Raw genomic sequence first — 20740 nt, forward strand, 5'->3', positions numbered from 1 at the left:
CTATAAAAAATCACAGTCATGGTTGATATGTTGTCTGCTTCAGTTTTATAAAACTAACAGATTTTGTTAGTTTTTGTGTTAGTTAGTTAGTGAAAGTAGGAAAACAATTCAAAATGTCCAGAACATAGAATTTAAAAATGTAATAATATTTCTAATATCTAATAATAAATAATATCTAATAATAAAGTTCTATTTGAAAAAACAAAATTGAACCTGAAGTCACACGGCACGAAAAAGATGACATAGTATTTATAACTGTCACCAAAATTTTAGACTGATATTTTTTTTTTAGATCCCTATAAACCAACAAGGAATAAGTTAAGATAATCACCCTGTATACAATTTTCAAATTTGAATAAAAATGCTCATAAAACCATCTGTTATATTTCGGCTTTAGCTTCGTAAAAAAATTAAACCAGAAATGCTTAGCTTTTACCAATTGATTTAGAAAATTGTTTTCTACATACATACGTGTACATATTATTTGCAAAAGCAAAAAGAAACTTTTTTTCAGTCGCTATACAAAACAAAATATCCGCAACGTATTCTGGATGAAGCAACTACTCTACGAAGTTAGTTTCAAAATGTATCACTCACAAAGCATAATACTGGCAATCTTACTTATAGATGTGATTAAAATTGTTACATAGAACGTGATTAAATGAAAACAATTAATTTAGAAAATTACTGATAATCGTATCAACAAAACACAAAAAAGCCTGTCGCTGCGTAAAAACACAAGTTATTCATAATTAGTAGTTAAATATATGTGAACAAATGCTCTCTAGAACACACAGCAAAACTGTCAACATTATTCGTTGAAGTAAATCAAACTATCCATAACGCAATTCGCTTTTGCTTCCAATCCGTTATGGGTACTATGTTTTGACAAGTTGACAAGAAACGCGAATTGCATACAAGATGGTCCAACTGAAACGTGAAAGAACTTTTCGACAAAATAAAAAAACACGTAAATTTTAATGTCAAGGAGACAACTTCGGAATCGAAATGAACAATATCTCATTAAAAAGGGCTTTTAATTTCCAATACATTGTTACTTAGTTTTTGAAAACTGATCCACTCATTTTTACTTATTTGGTCAAAAGAATGCTTAAAATGTTTACCTTTGAGCTGAAATTAGTCCATAAAGAGTCAGAAAACTTCAGTCTAAGAACACTTCGACATCGATAGAATTAATCTTTTAATGTCACTGAGAATACTGCCTGTACATAAAAATCTTAAAATTTAAAGAACAGCCCATATTTTTTTAGCCATTTTTTCTAACTAGTCGCGAACCTACAAAAAGCCCAAAATGCCAGTCGGCCAGTTCTTATGTCGTTTTGCCGTAGTATGGTGTGCTGCTTTTCTTACCTTGAATATGTAATTGCATTTTAAAATATGGCGAATGCACAGTATGTACAAATTGTTGATAATTTCTATATACTAATACCATTTTTCTCCTCTGCTTTCCAACAGCATACATTTATTTAAGAATCAGTAACAATATAAAACATGTTTTTTCCTGTCGAAATTGATTCATTCAAATTACACAGAACAATTCGACCCTCAACCACCGCGTCAAATAGAATAATAACAGTCATTATAACGTGGAAACGCACGCAAATTCCTGGTGTTTCGTATCCCCGTGAAAGAACGAGAAACCGTGACATTTATCCCCCGGTAATTCGTCGCCGCATCGATTTTCGCGCCGCCAGAAGCGATTTCGTTGACCCAGGTCGGACAATCGATTAACCGTTTATGGGTTAATGTCTATTGTCAGACAAACCGAACACATTGTAATTGTTTAAATTTGAAATGTCACTCTTTCATTTATCATTAAAGTGACTAAAGATTTTTTATGGTCCATAACAGTTTTCATGGATGGTTTTTATTGTGATAAATATTGTCGGTGGTGCGGCAACCAAGTGTTAATGCCGTATTTCGTAGGTGCTGTTTTATGTATTACTTATAAATTTTTATCGGTCGCGATTATTTACCGCCCTGGTTGAGGTTTACGGTTATGGGGACAGTAACTTTTGACCCGAATGTAATAACAACCCTCCTCCGATTCAATTAACCCCCTTTCGACAGTACAAACGTTAAAATTTCGTCAGGAACGTACGAAATTAGTAACGTTAATTAGTTTACGAATAACAAACAACGAGGTTGGGCTACACGCGAAATAAAAATTAAGCGGAGTGGACGTTGCGTGCGCGCCGCAATGTCCTAGGGCAACTCATCATTTATTATGTATTTTGAAAAGCGGCATGTTTCCGATACGAACACCAAAAATGCCATTTCTAGTTATAAATGTTGTTGAAATATGAAAGAGCGTCGCTTGATTGAGTGGACGACTTTTTTTATCACTTCTAAAGATTGTTAAACATATAGTTAATTATATTTAATTAGTTAGAATAATATCCATCGTACTTCTAATAAAAATTTATAGTTATTTAAAATAATTGTATAGTGCGGACACAGTGACATTTATTATTATTATTTCCTATTTCACGAAAACGATTTCATCTGGATGAATTCGGTTTACATGAATCAATCAGTAGGATTTACGTACTTATGGTTCTGAAATTACAAAATTATGATTACAAAAATATTTTAACTTCACTCATTTGCAGACCTATATCAGTGAATAAATAATAATAATAATAATAATAATAATAATAAAAACTTTATTTATATTTAAGGCCATAATACATCCCGACTTGCGACACTTTTTTTTTACCCTATATGTAAAGGGCATGCCAAATTGTATGGATGATCTCTCGGATTCATATAGAATAATGTATCAAAATAACATGAAAGAAAACCTATCCTACATGAACCTCTGAACAAGTATCAAAAATTACTTTTCGTGAATTTCGTGATTTACTTTAATAGTATAATAGTTTTTTTCTGTATAATATATTATTACTTTTGTAATTATATGTTAAGGGTTTAACAAAGGCTTAATAAACGGTTTCCGAAATATCTCGGATTAATTCTTTCTGAAATATTAGTGTACTTTTTTTAATGACTTTAAAAGGGCTATAGTAAGGCTTAAGTAAAGTCTTAATGTCTACAAATGCCTAGTTTCAAAGATACTGAGTATGATTTATTTCCATTGTCTCTTGACTTTGAATTAATATTTAACGAAGCTTTTGTTAGTGTAAAGTTGTTGTTGTCTAGGATACGATAATCGCAAAATTTTTGTTAATAAAATAAAAAGCAATCAAGAAAAGTATCTTGGATGTTTCTATGTTCGATACCATTAATTTGCGAACCCATATTCATTATGATCCTACGTCATATTTTAGGTCATACGTTAGAGTTATCGATGTAATTTGAAGATAGTTTGCAGTTTCGCTTGTGTTCCTTAATCCTAGTCCCTATTGAACGTTTTGTAGTACCGATGTATACTTTCCCACAAGAGCATGGTATGCGGTATATCCCAGAAGCTGTTTGATGGTCTCTCCTATCTTTGGCAGGTCTGAGACTATGTTGAATTTTCCTTGTTGGTATAAAAACAGTATAGATGTTATTTATGTTTTAATAAGATTTTTCCAATTCTATCGGTAACTTTACATATATATGGGAGAAAAATTTTACCAATCGTGGGCTCACTAAGTAGATCATTATTATCTAGGTCTCATTGTATGTCTTATTTCTGAACGTTTGTATTCATTGACCTGTGGTGTTTTTTCTAAGTGTTCTTGTCATTCTGCAAGGTGGTGTATGACACATATTCTTTTGGCTTGTTTAGTTAGTGTTCTGATGACCCCTTGGTTTTAACTAGGATGATGGTTAGATAGTTTATGTAGATACCGATCGATTTGTGTAGGTTTTCGATATACTGTATGGTCTAAATGTTCACCCACTCTTTTTACTAGGACATCCAAAAAATGTTTTTCGTTCTCCTTCTCCAATTCCATTGTGAATCGATTTTTGTTCACACTTTTGCATAAAGAAATTGGCCAATCCTTCTGTCTGTTTGTAGAATTTGTTGTTCCAAACTATATCTGGAGGGAATATTTCTGATATCCAAATCAAGCCTCTGAAGATGTGCTAGCGGAACGTCAGGAAATAATTCCCACAAACGTCGACCAATAAACCCGAACAACTATAGATATGGAAACAATGGTCACGAAAGCCTCAACCTTTACATGATAAAAAACGCCCATTTAAAATGCAAGCGGTTCAATTACTTGAAGATGATCCAGATCAACGAGTTGAATTTTGCGAGTTGTTAATGAGTCATATTCATCAGAACTTTTGATGAAATGGATACCTTTCTCAGACGAAGCTACTTTGACAATAAATGGGAACGTAAATCGCCAAAATTGTTTGTATTGGATGAGGGAAATTCATATGCACCAATGTGTTGTTTGGTATAATACAAAATATAAATAGAACCTTTTTTCTTTGATGAACATCTTAATGAAGCACGGTACCTTAGTTTTTTCCACGACTAACTTATGCCAATTCTATGCTAGCTATTCACAAATCCACTGGACTATAACTGGACCCACGAAAGGCTATGGTTTCAACAAGATGTTGCCCAATATCTGGACAAAATTTTTCCCCGTAGATGGATAGGACCACGAGAATGGAATGGCCAACAAGGTCTCCAGATCTTACACCTTTGGATTTTTTTTTGTAAGGACATCTAAAAGGAAAAGAATAAGACAAGAAACTAGGTCCATAACACCGGAGACGTTACGTAATGTAAGGGATGCAACTTATCGCAAGATATTGTCAACAAGTGAATGACACACATTTTGAACAATTATTACATTAAAAAGTCATATATTAAACTCAACAATTAGGTTTTATTGTTATGCAACCCTCAACCTCCTTAAAAATATTAAATGCCATTAGTTGGCTGAATCCCTATTTTTGTCATTTTTTCAATGAGAGGTCACACGCATTTGAAAAAAAGTTGTGGGTGGTTCCCACCCTCCTTGAAGGGCAAAACAAGTATCTTTGTGAAAGATGTTTAAATGGTATTTTTATGGTCCAATAAAACTGAATTAGCATTAAGTGATTTGTTTAAAACAAGTCATTATAAAATGTTGTTTAAGAAGAAATGAAATTAAACCCTCGTGGTAGTCATTGACATTTGAATAGTTTCACAAATACAATTTATTAAATAATTAAATAGATATTTAAAAATGAGTTGTTTGAAATTAAATTATAAAATTTATACTAATTTTTAATTTTTTGATTTGATATCATTTTGATTTTGCATTATTTGTTGAAAGTTGTTTTTTAATTATGTATTTGTATGTATTTAATCACATCCATCTGCAAATTTACAAATAAAATCAACTCTTATAACAAAATTCATTATAATATGATTTAAAATTAATAACAAAATTGATAATTGTATTCAATAAATAATTAATTCTCAACGGACTTGTAAAACTTTTTTAAATTGAAAAGAAAAATTGTTAAATTAGATTTGTAAATAAAGCATTTGCGTCCAATTAACTCAAACATTATTATTATTGTTTGAAATTTCATCTCATTACCGTACATTCCATAATTTCTCGTTTCAAGGCCGTACCCCGTGTTAATTCCCGCCACACAAAAGATAATTGTTCCGCTCTCGCCGTAATTACTACCAAATTAAACCCGATTAGATTCCCGTTCAATCCCCCATCCAGATTTCGGACCGCGGATATTTCAAGCAGGAACAATATTAATAATAAAAAGTCACGGTACGGGACCCTCCGGTTCTGCACGTGCTCGCGAAACTGGGTCAAGATGAAAATGCTAAAAAGAAAATTAAGCCCATCGTTAACTTACCTCTCGCAGGTCAGACCCGAATCAGCGTTCGCACCGTGCGACCCCGTGCACCAGCAACGGAAGACGCTGGAAGACGGCGAGACCGAAGGCGTCCGCGGGCACCGTGTCACGCTGTGACCTCGACGCAAATGGTCGTCGCGACGCCGACAGAATCCGTGGGGTGCGTGATGGAGACTGGAGCCGGCGGTTGGGAGCGCAGGGTCGCGGGCGGTGGGCACGCGCACTCGCATCGATTTTGGGACGACAGGAGATGGGAGCCGCCGCCGCCGCTGCCGCCGCATGCATTATACATACGGCCGAGCCGAGGCGCGCGGTCCAGGAGCTGGACCTCAAGGACGCAATCAAAGACGATGATGTCTGCTCCTGTTTTTTGCTATTTTATTTCAGACTATTATTTTTTTTTTTTTGTATTGGTTTATGTGTGTTGTGCTTATCTAAGGACAATGAACGGTTAGGACGATGACAACAGAGATATGAATGTTCAATACTATTTTGTACTATTCAGTATTAATAAGATCTTGTTTGTATATTTGTCATTTCCTTAAAATTTCCAGATAAAATGCATGTTAATTAAATTTTATTACAGACATACACTATCGCTCATATGTAGAGTAACTTTAGAAATTTTCATTTTTTTGATAAAAGTGTACATTTATTATTGTCAGTTATCCAGTTTGTTTGGTAACAATAATACGGCAATATAATTATTTCTTAGTGGACTTACTTAGGTATTTATTAACATTTGAAAAATATTCAAGGATCAAAAGTAAAGCAACTATAAAATAAAATAACGTACATTTAGCCTTCCTTTATTTAATATCTAATAACATATCCATCATTTTCAACTTCTAAACATTTTTTCATTGATTTCAGTAGCATTTAAATATAATCGTTAGATATTTCTTTCCACTGATTTTGAACTTCTTGGTAGAGTTCATTCAAATTTGACAATTTTTTTACATTGATTTTCTGATCAATTTCATCCCAAATGTTTTCAATTGAATTGAGGTCTGCGCTATCTGTTGGCCAAGTCATTACACATACTCCTTGAGAAGCGAATCATTCTTTAACTAACTTATACTATCTTCGGTAAATGGAAACATATGACTCTCCAGAAGTCACGATAATTTAACCAGGGGGCCCATGCCAAATCCAGAAAACACAACTGTAACTAACTTAACTTAAATTATAAAACGGAGAAGAAATGCTATAACTATATTACCTCTACCCCGGTACCTCTACCTGATGTAGGACTACATGTATTTTTACCCTCCTTCATAGAATCGACTTCGATGAGTCACAACCAATAGGTGGTATATATGAAGAAACTCATACCTATATAGGTATCAGGAAGATTCGGAAAGCTTTATGCTTGGATTGGATTCGTGAACTTCTCACCGTCACTTGCTTGTGGAGTGTTACTCAGTCGCAGGATCACGACAAGGTGGATCCATCCTGAGGAGTGATTCTAACCAAAAACGAACGTATTTTTCCCCTCCATAAAATATACACAATTTTCCTGCGCACAGACGCAATAATACACACATCACAACAAGTCAATTTAAACAATTAATTTACAATTGCCAAGCAACACGAAGAACAATCAACAGAATACCGATAAACTAAAATTCAAATTCAAACATACGTGAATCCAGCAGCACAGACAAAATGACTCGCAGAATATTATGTCTTAAACCTACATACAACTTCAGACAAACAACCACATTGAAACAAAACCATCGATCAATCTCTCTCGTACACGTTCCTGCAACAAAATACAATTTTTCTTTTTAATATGTTGGTAGTTATTCTTGCAAGTAAATAATTGATAAAATTATACTCAGTGACGAAGAAATTGCAACACCAAGAAGGAGGTGTTCAAATTTAATATTGTTTTGGTAAAACATGTATATTATGGCAAGGAGTAAACGATTAAAGTTTGGAAACAAAATATCAAATATATTATATATTTTTTTTAATAATTTAGTTAATAATGTGATTGTCTATCGAAGTTATCTAAACATCCCCAACACGTTTTGGCATTGTTGCCATGAGGTGGTCTATTTCCTCTTGAGGTATAGTGTCCCAAGCTATCTGTACTTCATGTGTTAGAACCTCCAAAGTCCCTGGGAGCTGGGGTAAATTTTCTAGCTTTCTACTCATCATATTTCATGTAACATGTTCTATGGGTGCTGGCCATGCCATCAGATTCACATGAGTCTCTTCAAAACAGTTAAAACTAACCCTGACAAAATGGGGTAGAGCATTATATTGCTGAAATATTGGATCCTAGGGCTGATTAAAGTAAGGAAAACATTCGACTCCACTAGTTCCTGAAGTTAACGTTACGCTATCATGTTTCTTCTAATGAAGACTAAAGGACTTCCTTCCATGAGCAATAGCACCCTATACTACAACGCCCATTGTTGGATGTACATGTCTGTCAACATCAAATTGAGGTTGACGTGTTTCTCCCCGACATCGTCCGACTCTGCTTTTCCCTTCATGTCGACCCAAGCTGTATCGAGATCAGAGAAGACGACTGGATGCCATTCCATATTACAATGTTGTTGTTCTCTACACAACTGCAGTCGTTGTCTTCGATGCTCAGCGATCAGAGATAGCACAAGATGGGGCCGATAATACTGCAGTCCAAATGACCTTATACGGTTGTAAACCGTTCGGACACTTACAACATACCCTTGTTCTGCTAACCACTCATCAGCTAAAGATCTAGTTGTCGAAAATCGGTCTTTGAAGGTCATAAGTCCAAGACGTCGATCTTGAACTACATCTGTGCCCCTTCGACGCCCGGTGCCTTTTAATAAATTTTAATCGTTTACTTCTTGCTATAGCATTTATATTGTACTAAGAGAATATTAAGTTTGAACACCCCCTTTTTGGTGTTGCAATTTCTTTGTCACTGAGTTAGCTTCTTTTAAATATAAATTCAGCAGAGTTTAGGTACTAATCGTTATGTTTTTCGGATTATTTATATTTAATGTTAGTTTTAGATTTCCGCATAAGTTATTCCACTATAAGATTTCTAAATCATACTGGTACTTTTTTCATATGTTATTTTAGGCCATAATAATGTCAAAGGAGTCAAAACGAGTGGAGACAAGAAGATATAGACGAGGCGTTAACCAAATTATCAGAAAGAGTTATTGGATTCAATGAACTTCATAAACAATATAACATCCCTAAATCAACGTTGCCGCGTTGAATAGTTAAATAAGGATGTCAAATTTGGAAGACTAAAAGATATGATTGAAAACATGAAAAAAGAGTTGGATGTATACATTCTCAATTTAGAATCAAATTTTTTTGGGCTAACATCAACTAACCTAAGAAAACATTCTTATCAATTGACAGAAAAATATAAATTAAATTAAATATTTTAGCTATTCCAATAATAAACCAAACTAAAGCGTTCCAAGGATGCTCTACCTCGTTAATTGAAATTATTTCAACTAAGGATACAGAAACCACAAAAAATATGACAAATAAAAGGAACGCATTAATTAATAAAAAGGAATTGAAATCAAAAATTAAAAAGAAGAAAAGCAATTAGTTATGATTTATTTGTAAAGGAAAACATGTTTAAATGCTTCAAATGCAAACCATGGGTACACGATATACTTATGTGCTGGACTGAACAAAAGAAGAGAAAAATATGTATATAATAATTGTACTAATTGAATAGCTTATGTATACCATGTGTTTCTATCTGTAAACATATTAATAAAAAATACGTTTAAATTATTAGTGTTTCTTAACTGAATTATTAGGCATGACTTAAACTATAGACGATATGACTTAGGAAACTACTTGCTCTAGTCGTACCGATGTAAGTTTTAAAAAATTTAGTTTTTTACGCAAAAGCGTTTAATAGCATTTAATTTCTATTTATTTGACGTCCTAAATTTTATATAGTTCTTTTCTTAAGGGGTACGACCTACATATATATTTAACTTTCAAAAGAACTAATGTAGCAAAGTAATTTACAAGTCCCAATGTTATTTAACATAAACAAAGATTTTGGTAGCATTTAGTTTGTTTAATTTCTTTTGGTTAAGAAATTTATTCAAACATTAAATCATCTCTTCTGTAAATATTTTCCAGAATAAAAACGGACAGTTTTTTACCACGACAGCAGTTTTCCCAGCAAAGGCCTTAATTTATATGTTGCCCGAGGCAATCCACACTACAAACGAACTCCTACTTGTGGCTACTGAATAAATTAATTCAGCACAAGAAAAAGCAAATATTTCACCATATATAGTGCTGAATAGGAAACTATAGATCAAAGCGCACACGAACCGATCGGTGATATATTGTTTCGCTAATACAAACAGTCATAAAATGATAATAACTTAATACAATTTCGCTTATATTAAATTTATTCCTACTAATCTCATGATTATTTATTACAGGAATGTAATAACATAATTCATGTTACGTTTCTTTTTTTCTATTTAGAATACGACATAATCTCCAGATCCGATCAATATTCAATAACAACCAATTATGCCCACATGTTCAATAATTACAGCATTACTAACATACATCCCTTGTTGGTGTATAAAATTCTTTTAACGGGAAACTTCTGAAGCGTATGATTAATTATGCAAGGTCCTTTTTAGAGAAGACTACCTGGGGAAACGGGCCTCATCGATTTTTAGCCTTTACATTGCACTACTCGGATGTTTTAATGGAGATGGTGACAGTTTATTTGAAAACTTTTATATTTCATAAGACCAAAGTTAAAACTTTTATGTGAAATTTTAATACTCTTGTCACTGATAAATGTTTGAGAATTTAAAGACATAATATTAATTATTAGCCGGTCACCAGTACAGAAATTTTCTAAACATGAAATAAAGTATACAATACAAATACAATCATTAAGGATTATATATTAAATCAAATTCATAACTGATAGTACATATGTTTCCGTGAAAAATACGTTCAAAAGATATTTACCACACCGCACTGTTAGTGTGTTAATTTCATTTGATTCCCTGTTATAACTAATAGCACAGCATCGTAACTGAAACTAGGAATTATTAAACCGAAATCGGCCTCTTCCTGAATGTACGGCAAGATCCCGCCGTGCCGTCACACAACCGAATAAATTCGTCCAGTGCGGAACTTATCCCCCCAACAAAGGCGCATAAATATTTAAGCCGGACGGTCGCGAGTCACGTGCAAGCGCGGCGGCGGCCGACCCACATAATTTGTCGGTCTCCGGGGACGGTTGTTTCGGCCCTGCACCCGGATATTGCAGATGCACGACCTTCTGTACCGATTCCGGGATGCCCGCACACAAGCTAGTGTGTTTTGAAACGAAAAGCGGTGGCGGATTGATTAATTTTCTAATTATGGACGTGGAGAGGGAAAAAGGCGTCGCTAATACAGTCAAATTGATTTTCGGTAATTACCGAAGCAGGCCCGTAAATTTAATAATAGTCTAGACTACGTAATTGAGTGGATTTATTACGCGAGCGGGTGTAATTAATGAAGTTATTTATCCGGGGATGTTTCACATTATGCGAAACTCGAAAAATTAAAACTATAAATTTTACACGTAATGAAATTTTTTCGCGAACCCGCGGTTACTTTGCTCCGTTGCACGGTGATTTATGTTGCAGTGTGTTAGTTTTTGTGTGGCACCTCTGCAAACCCGATTTAAATTTCGATTCGGGTCGCTATTTTTAAATTATCACAGATTTAAAATCCAATTTTGTTTGGTGCATCAGTAATAATTGGATTTGAATTGCTTAATCGAATATAAAATTCATATCGAAAAGTTATACAACTTGAATTTTAGAATTTTTTAAATATAATTTTCTGTATTCTTACCTTTCTTAGTCATTACGTTGTTGCATATTATTTTTATAATTAATTTAATATAATAAATATTAACTATTTTAATAAAATAAACCGACATCTCTTAAGGAAATTTATAACTATAATTCTTCGTTGTAGAAAACTGTAATATATATATAGAAAACTACACAAAAGAAGGAAGAAATTTTGTTTATTTACGTTTTCCATTCCATAGTTCTGTGCTTCCATCTAAACAAAAGATAAACAGCGGAACAGTGTGCAATGGGTAAACGTTCGAAAAGATGGCCAGAAGTGAACGACGGATACAAGCCAGCGTCCATCGAATCGGCGTTTTTTAATATGAAATATAAATCGGAAAAAAGCATGGTAATGGAACCGTCAATCGTTGTTGAACTGTCCTCCGACGACGACTACGACGTGCCGAAAGTAAAAAGACGTCACAGACCTTCTGCATACTTCTCAGAATCGGATAACGACGACGAGTTCGAATCTGAATCTAATGTAAATTGTGAGACAAAGGAGGATAATAAATCTCATAACTTGGATAAGATATGTAAACCACCATTGCCTATAACATTTAAGAAAATCAAATCAATAAAAAATCGTAAAACAAAATGTAATAAACCATTAATGGAAAATAAAATAGATAAAGCAACTATTGTTGCACATGATAAAACTTACAGTACAGAATTATCAAAAGAATTTCAAGTTTTGAACAATAATAAAGAAAATGCCAAAAGCAGGATTGGTGATCCTAACTTGAAGATAAATAATAAAGCAACTGTAAATACCCCCAATGCAATTAATTTAGAACATACTACACAATAATTTGTACAGGATAGGGGCCCACAGTCTGATACTGATCTATCTACACAGACTACACAGTTATTAAACTTTGCATGTAATTGTGAAAGAATATCAAATCAATTCAATTTGGAAAAAGGAGAGACAGTTAATTTGGAAACTTTGAATGTTTTCAAACTTTTACTGAATAACATACGAAATGCCACACACTACTCACACTTGGTACAAAATGAGTACAAGATTATTGACATTTTTCTGGCGCTGAGAACTGATTATCAGTTCCTATTATACAAACTGTATACATTGGAGGACAAGTGGAGGAACATTGTGGAGTTCGTTAAGTTAATCAAGTTGCATTTGGAGGAAGAAGACATTATGTATGATGCACTACTTTCAAACAACTTCATAACAAAAGGTAATTTATTAATTACCAGTAACTTGTTAATTTTATTCACCAAATGGGTTTTTTCTAGATTTTAATCATGATAGTTTGTATGAATTGCTTACAAATATGAAGATCTGTGAAACAGATTTATGACAAATTCAAGCAGGGATGGGCGTCTACCAAATCAAAAATGATTGACAAACTTGTAAAATTTTCAAACACTCAAACCACAATATGCAGCCCAAACCTAACATCTATATTGTTCAATAAAATCAAGGAAAAAATGAGTTATTGCATGAAAATCCATCCTAGGCTTTCAAAGGCTTTTAAACAGTTTTATGTTTTGGCCACGTTCAGTAACCCGGAATTGGACGACATTAAAGATTTTATGACATACGTTTTGTATGAAAAGGAGGTATTTCCTAATTACATTATAGAATCTTGTCCAGTGTTTAAGGATAGGAGCCAATTTCTCATGTATCTGAAGGCAAGGAATAATAAGACGGATATTGAAAAGGCAAACAAATTGAAAAACATTGAACGTCTAGTCAAATTAGCCGATTCCGCATTTAACGAGCTGAATTTGCTGGTTGGAGGGGAGTAAGTGCCTTATATACCTTATATCAACTTCTCAAAATCACGTGAATTAAAAAAAGAGTTAATTTTAAAAAAAAAAAATAAAAGTTTAGTGTAACGGTTTTATTTTCATTATAAAATTATACAAGTTTCAAAAATAACATTTTTATTTTCAATCGTAATTAGCATAAAACAATCATAAATTGAGTTTCTTGTTTAATTCTCAAATTACTGTTGAAATAAAATTCAATTTTTTTAAGTTGCTCACGTTTGACCCATCTGTAGTTACATCAGTTTAATTTTCAGAAACTCATCAAATTTGAGTCCTGAACCTAATCCACATACGAAACAGTTCAGTGCCTTTCACGTTTACGTGGAAACGTTGACGTGGTGTGCGAACAAAATTTGTACCAGTGATTATTATCAGGAAGCGGAAAAGTGGCTCAAATTTCTAATCGAGAAGGTCGATTCGGAAACGGAATGCGGAGACTGGTGCACGCAACTAGCCTGGATATATCTCACCAAAGAGCCCAACAACATACAAAAAGTGACTATACTGTAATTTATTTGCAAAGACTTTATGGCATTCTTTTTAGGTCATCAATGTGTTGAAACTGTTACAGGAAAGGAAACAATGGTTATCTGAACTGCAGCTGTATACCATCTCGCATTTTATACAGAATAAAGCCATCAGAAGCTCGGATCGCGATATGTTGATACGTATGTCGCCACTGAAAATGATATCGTTTCCCAGCATTACTATATACATAGATAAGTATGTTCAACTCTTTAAAATTATATGAAAATTATTTGTTCCAATTATTAGAAAGAATGATATGAGTGTGGACGATGTCGTCAAGTTACATTATATACAAGAAGAGGGTTACGAAGATGGAATGCATTGCGAGGGTGGCATCATCCGAGTCACCTTTATGTTATTTTTCTGGGAGCATATTTACGAGTGTTACGTGCCCGGCACCTTCATCTCGAACTATCAGACGTACAGTACAGTAGAAAGCTTTATCTGAACCGGAAGCACCTTATTGACTACCGTCTAAAGGAAATCCAGTACATATGGACGGAGGATTTGATGCTAGAATTTGCTATGAAAGCGTGGGAGTCATATTCGACTTATAAAGCGATATGGAATATTACTCGTTATGTAAACAACCCGCAGTTTTTAAAAACATTTTTATTGTCGATCAAGAGAAAAGTTTTGGCTGATATTTACAAAAGGCTTGTGATGGATATCAGAAGTTACAGGAATGGACTGCCTGATTTATTTATGTAGTATACCAAAAATAAGAGGGTAGGTTTGTAATTAAATATCGTATCACTTACGTGTTGAATTTGTTTTACAGTGCAAATTTGTGGCAGTTAAAGAAGAAAATGATGAGCTTCACCCCAATCAAAAGTTATGATTGAACCATCTTGTTATGATTGGTGCTGATGTTGATGTGTGTCATGTTTCACATAAATCTAATATTTGATTTACTTAGAATTTTTAAGTACTACAAGCAAGCAGACGGTGATGAAAAATTTTGAACCGACAGTAGTGACTTTTATATTTGGCCACTTATAAAAATTAGATAGTCATATATTTACTATTTTATCATTTTTATTTACAAAACAAAAATAAAATAAAGTACGGTTTTTATAATGTTCTTAAAATAAATAGTACAAAATGATAAGTAATTTTTATGAAATATGGTAAAAGAGTCCACATAACACGAACCACGTTTTCACATAAATGCAAGATGTCATAAAACTATTGGTGATTGGTGGCGTGTTCAGCAGACCACTGAGCGAAGTAATGAAATGCTGATCTGGTTTTTTCTATTGCTTCGCTATGGCCGCAATGTAAACGTATATTTTCAAAGTCTGCTTAATTTTAAAAATATTTATCTCACCCTGTACCTGTTTTAGTTCAAAAATATCACTTTGTAATAATTTAGCAAACGAATAAACATAAATGCGAATTAGTCGACATTTATCACGCATGATGATTACTAATTTTGTGAAACTTTTATCGAGGTTCAAACTATTGTCGTCAAATCTTTTTTTGCCTTTAGAAGGGTATTACTAAAATTACGAATTAAGCAAGTTAAAAAGGTGGTTGATTTCCTCTAAAAACAAGACTTTTTTGTATTTAATGAATTTATACTTTCATTATTATTGTTATATAATAAATGAGTCGAATAGGTCAATTTTTAGTTTTTATAAAAATGATCATATTTTTATAAGTATTATTAATTATTTTCTTAATGCAATATATAATATTGAACAATCATAAGAATACAATATTAATGAAAAAAATAAGATTAATTACAGAGTGTTTCATAATTTACCCGAAAAAACAAGCTTACAAAGTTAAACATTTCTGATCTCGTTTTCTGTTAGACTTTTATTAGAATTTTTTTTAAGAAGTGCATATCTGGTGAAAAAATTTCGGATAAGTTATGAAACAAATTAATCAACTGTGTAAAACGAAAGCTAATCTTTTTTAAATTTACCACATGATTGACCCCAGGATAGATCCACCTTGTCGTGGTCCTGGGGGACAGTACGGCTCCACAAGCCAGTGGTAGTGGGAAGCTAACGGATCTAACTGCAAGTTCAATCCACCCTCAGGAAGATCTCGGATCTTCCTCAGACGTCTTCTGGTTCAGCATACCCCGTATATGCAAATATACGTTCTTTTCTCCCATGTATGATTTAACTTTCCCCTCTTTGTCCCCCCACCCCAAAAAAAAAACATGATTGAGTTTCTAATGTACTTAATAAAATAATACACAATATGATACTCTATTTAAAAAAAAAAGTTAAAATTGGCAGTTATAGAGACTTCCAATAGAAGTGAAAACAATGCACATTATATACGCATTGAACTTTTCACTAAATCCATTCAATTTCACTTATACAATATACACAGCACTATACGTCAGCTGTATACCTACAGATGTACTGTATTAAGCATGTCGATGACGCGAACCCATAAGATTTTCTCCTACCAAAAAGAGCCCAACGCGGCTAACGAAGTTTTCACTTCAACAATCCAGCCACGAGAAACATAATTCAAGTAAATATAAACCTAAATATTATATCGTTACAAAGTACAAACTTAAAATTGCGCGAAATCAACGCTTTGCGACGCATGCGCTAGAATTGTTTTACATTAGAGAAAACTTGATACAAATATTATTGTTCTACAAGATTTAAACATAAAATTTTGTAAAAATTTTGAAATCAAATATAAAGTAACATCATATTATAAATAGATAATCATATCTTATATATTTAAAAATGTTTTTATTCGTTATATTAAAAGTCTAAAAGTCGCTAATACAGAAAACTGCACAAAATAATAGCTTGTTGAGCGGGAATTTTATTGATTCTCAAAATATTTAAATCGGTCCGACGTCAAACAAACATAACCTTATTTTCATATACAATAATTCAGGTACCATCTAGGGAATTTTTTCTTTTCTGTTGTTTCGCAAAACGCAAGAAAAATCAAGTTTTCCATGGAAACAAAAGACAATCGACATTTGACGTATAATGGGAAAACATTCGAAAACGTGTGCAAAAATGAACCCCAGATACAAACAAACATCCATAGAATTAGCAATTTCGAATATGAAACCCAAATTGGGAAAACGAATAGTGGATCAGTCGGATGTTATAGAAGTACTATCCGATGATGATGACTACTTACGAATACCAACAAAAAAAAATTTTCAAGGAAGTGCGCGTCCCTTCTTTACATACAGCGATGAAGAATTCGAAAGAATGTTATTGGAAAAAATGTCGCAAAGTCCTATTGACACCTCGACGCCGAATGTACAGCACAGGCAAAGCTCCATATTCACTGGTAATAACCTAACAGAACAGTCAAACGATTCTCAGGAAACTGTTACGATTGATGATTGCATTCGGCCTATCCATATCAATGATAATGTTGAACCTGTTGTAAGTATCACCTGTTCTGAGCATAATCCTAATAATTTTAATATGACACGTAAACCACCATTAGTAGCTAAATTTAGGAAAACTAAATTTATAGAAAAACTTGCAACAAAACATTCTGAACCAGTAAAAGAAAATAAATTTAAATTAAGTACTATTTTTAATAACAACAATAGTCAAATATTGAAAGATTTTCAAGTGTCTGAAGAAAATATTCTAAGCAACAGTGATGAAATTGATATAATTGATTTGACTGTTTCTGAATCTCAAAGTAAAACTAACAATGCAGATTCCCCAAAGGATTATCAACTGTCTGATAACGATGAACAAAATGTTATAAGCAATGTTAATGAAATTGACACATTTGAATTGATTCTTACACCATACACAACAACAGAAGTTGAAGATATTATTTCTAAATCTCGTAAAAAAAATAAAGATAACAATAGAGAAGAAAATGCGATAAGCAGAATTGACAATTTGATTGATGTTGACCAAACCATTGATACCATTAATACAATACAAGTGGAAAATACTGGTAGCGAATTTCATAACACTTCTATCTCGGATACGGTCAGAAGTCTATATGGTAGCTCAAAATCACGCTCTAGCATATCGAACTTGGAAACCTTCGTCACGCTATCAACATCATCTAGATCCAGTTCGGAAAAAGAAGAAATAATTAATTTTGAAACATTGAATTTTTTCAAATGTTTGCTGAGGAACATACGAGATGCCACACACTACTCGCACGTAGTACAAGATGAGTACGAGACTATTGACAGTTTCCTGGCGCTTAGAACTGATTATCAGTACCTATTATACAAACTGTACACGAGGCAAAATAAGTGGAGGAATTTGTTTGAGTTTGTTGAGTTAGTCAACATGCGTTTAGAAAAACAAGACGTTATTATTATGTATGACGCACTATTATCAAATAACTTAATAACGAATGGTAATTTATTATTTACTAGCGAGTTGTCAGTTCTATTTACCAAATTGTTTCTTCTAGATTTTAACAATGATGATTTGGATGAGTTGCTGTCTGACATGAAGATGGAAAATGTGAAACAGATTTACGATATGTTCAAGCTGCGCCGAGTGTCTAGCAAAGCTAAAATGATACAGGAATTACTTAGATTTGCCGATAACCAAACAACGATCTGCGCCTGTAATATGAAGACTGTACTACGGGATAAAATTAAGGATCAGTTGTGTCATTATATGAAAATTCATCCTAAGCTTTCACAAGCCTTTAACGAGTTTTATGCTTTAGCCACGTTCACAAATCCTAAACTGGAAAACATTCACGATTTCATGCAGACTGTTTTGTATATGAAGGCGGTGTTCCCTAATTACATGATGGAACCTTTATCAGTGTTCGAAAACAGAGAGGAATTTGTCAAGTTTTTGGAAGCCAAAAACAACAGAATCAATATTGAAAAGGCAGAAAAATCGAAAAACATAAATCTCATTGTTGTGTTGGCAAATTCCGCCTTTCAAGAATTGAAATTATTGGTGGAACAAGGGTAAGTTTCTTTTATGAGTTACGTCAAATTATTGAGACAACTCTATATAGAATCAAATGTTCAACATAAAATTATAATACTTATAAAGAAAATCATTTTCCAAAATATGGGGGCGACAAGCTTTAAAAATTTCACAACTTTATGATGACAAGAAGTTATAAATTAACCACTAATTAATTTTTTGACTTGATTAATTTCAAATTTTCGGAAATGATTGAATAATAAATAGTGTTTTAAATTTTCACAACTAATTGGTCGCATATTGCTTGTGTAATAAAAATTGATTATTTGTAGTTATTTCGCCATTTATCATTGCATGCTGTATAGTAAGTAGTCTGTTTTCCAGAGTTGTGTACCCCCCACAGAATCAGTATACAAAACAATTCTGTGCCTATCATGTATATGTGAAAACGTTGACGCGGTGCGCTAAAAAAATACGCACCAGTCATTACGAAGATGTGAAAATGTGGCTCGAATTTCTAATCGAGCACGTTGAATCGGAAACGCAGTGTGGAGACTGGTACACTCAACTTGCCTGGTTGTATATGACCAAAAAGCCCGTTAACATTCAAAAAGTAACTACACTTTTACCATCTATTCGTAAATGCTTCATGAAATTATTTTTAGGCGACTGAACTTCTTTTAAAGGCGTTCCAGGAGAAAAAAGGAAGCTTGTCTGAAGTGCAGTTGGAGGAAATGACAACGAAAGCGCGTACTGTCCTGCGTAAAGCAAGCAAAGACCAAAAAGACTTGTTGACAAGACTGTTGCCACCAAAAATGATGTCATTCCCCAAAATCACCATACACGCCGACTGCACTTTGACGTATGTTCTCCCTCTTCATTAAAATTATATTAAAATCCACTGTTTCAATTTTCAGGAACCAATCAGGTAAGAAACGCCACTACTTCATTAAAGATGGCACAGACACTGTATACATGAGCGTGGAGGATATTGCCAAATTGCATTACATACAAGAGAAGGGTTACGAAGATGGAATGCATTGCGAGGGTGGCATCATCCAGGCCACGTTTATGTTATTTTTCTGGGAACATATTTACGACTGTTTCGTGCCCGGCACCTTCATCTCGAAGTATCAGACGTGTCCGTTGGACATGCACAGTAGAAAGTTTTATCTGAACCGGAAGGAACATATCGATCACCGGCTGAGGGAAATCCGGTACCTATGGAATAAGAATGAGATGCTAGAATTTGCTACGAAAGCGTGGGAGTCGTATTCAACTTATAATGCGATATGGAATATTACTGGTTATGTGAACAACCCGCAGTTTTTAAAAACAATTTTATTGTCGATCAAGAGAAATGTTTTAGCTGATATTTACAAGAGACTCGTGACGGATATCAAAAGTTACAGGAGCGGACTGCCTGATTTATTTATGTGGGATACCAAAAATGAGAGAGTAGGGGTCTGTAATTAAATATCGTGTCAATTACGTGACGAATTTGTTTTACAGTGCAAATTCGTGGAAGTAAAAGGGGAGAGTGATGTACTTCAGCACAATCAAAAGTTGTGGTTGAAGTATCTTATTACAATTGGTGCCGACGTTGAAGTGTGCCATGTTTTACGTAAGTCTAGTATTTGACTTTTTGCGATTTTGTTCATTATTGTTGTTTTACAGCTAGAGGATCACATAAGAAGAAGTAGTCTGGAACTGTAAGACAGGGATGAATTACTTTATATTATTATGTTATGTTATATGTCGGAAGTTTTTCTCAAACATTTTGTATGTTTTTCAGTTGTAGATTTTAATTGTTCAAAGTTTTAAATATAAAAATAAATATATTTTTGATATTTTGAATTGTTT

General features: G+C 33.4%; 2 protein-coding genes and 1 long non-coding RNA gene across 3 annotated transcripts; 2 read left to right on the top strand and 1 right to left on the bottom strand.

Moving 5' to 3' along the window:
- Positions 1–6590: 6590 nt before the first annotated feature.
- Positions 6591–7302, bottom strand: LOC126264162 (uncharacterized). The gene is made up of 2 exons (XR_007546949.1): positions 7025–7302; positions 6591–6977 (listed from the first exon to the last, which is right to left on the bottom strand). It is a non-coding gene; the product is annotated as an uncharacterized LOC126264162 (long non-coding RNA).
- A 4591-nt stretch (positions 7303–11893) lies between these two features.
- On the top strand, positions 11894–15627 carry LOC109597472 (fanconi-associated nuclease 1 homolog). The gene is made up of 6 exons (XM_020013162.2): positions 11894–12874; positions 12933–13444; positions 13727–13967; positions 14017–14195; positions 14247–14729; positions 14782–15627. Exons 2-5 carry the CDS (start codon positions 13035–13037, stop codon positions 14446–14448), a joined length of 1032 nt encoding a protein of 343 aa, XP_019868721.2. The 5' UTR covers positions 11894–12874; positions 12933–13034; the 3' UTR covers positions 14449–14729; positions 14782–15627.
- A 1225-nt stretch (positions 15628–16852) lies between these two features.
- On the top strand, positions 16853–20729 carry LOC109597469 (fanconi-associated nuclease 1). Its single transcript, XM_020013159.2, has 7 exons — positions 16853–18341; positions 18399–18915; positions 19262–19490; positions 19543–19739; positions 19795–20335; positions 20390–20501; positions 20555–20729. Exons 1-7 carry the CDS (start codon positions 16979–16981, stop codon positions 20578–20580), a joined length of 2985 nt encoding a protein of 994 aa, XP_019868718.2. The 5' UTR covers positions 16853–16978; the 3' UTR covers positions 20581–20729.
- Positions 20730–20740: the final 11 nt, after the last annotated feature.

The sequence above is a fragment of the Aethina tumida genome, chromosome 1 (genome assembly GCF_024364675.1).
Source record: "Aethina tumida isolate Nest 87 chromosome 1, icAetTumi1.1, whole genome shotgun sequence".
Classification (NCBI taxonomy): Eukaryota; Metazoa; Arthropoda; class Insecta; order Coleoptera; family Nitidulidae; genus Aethina; species Aethina tumida.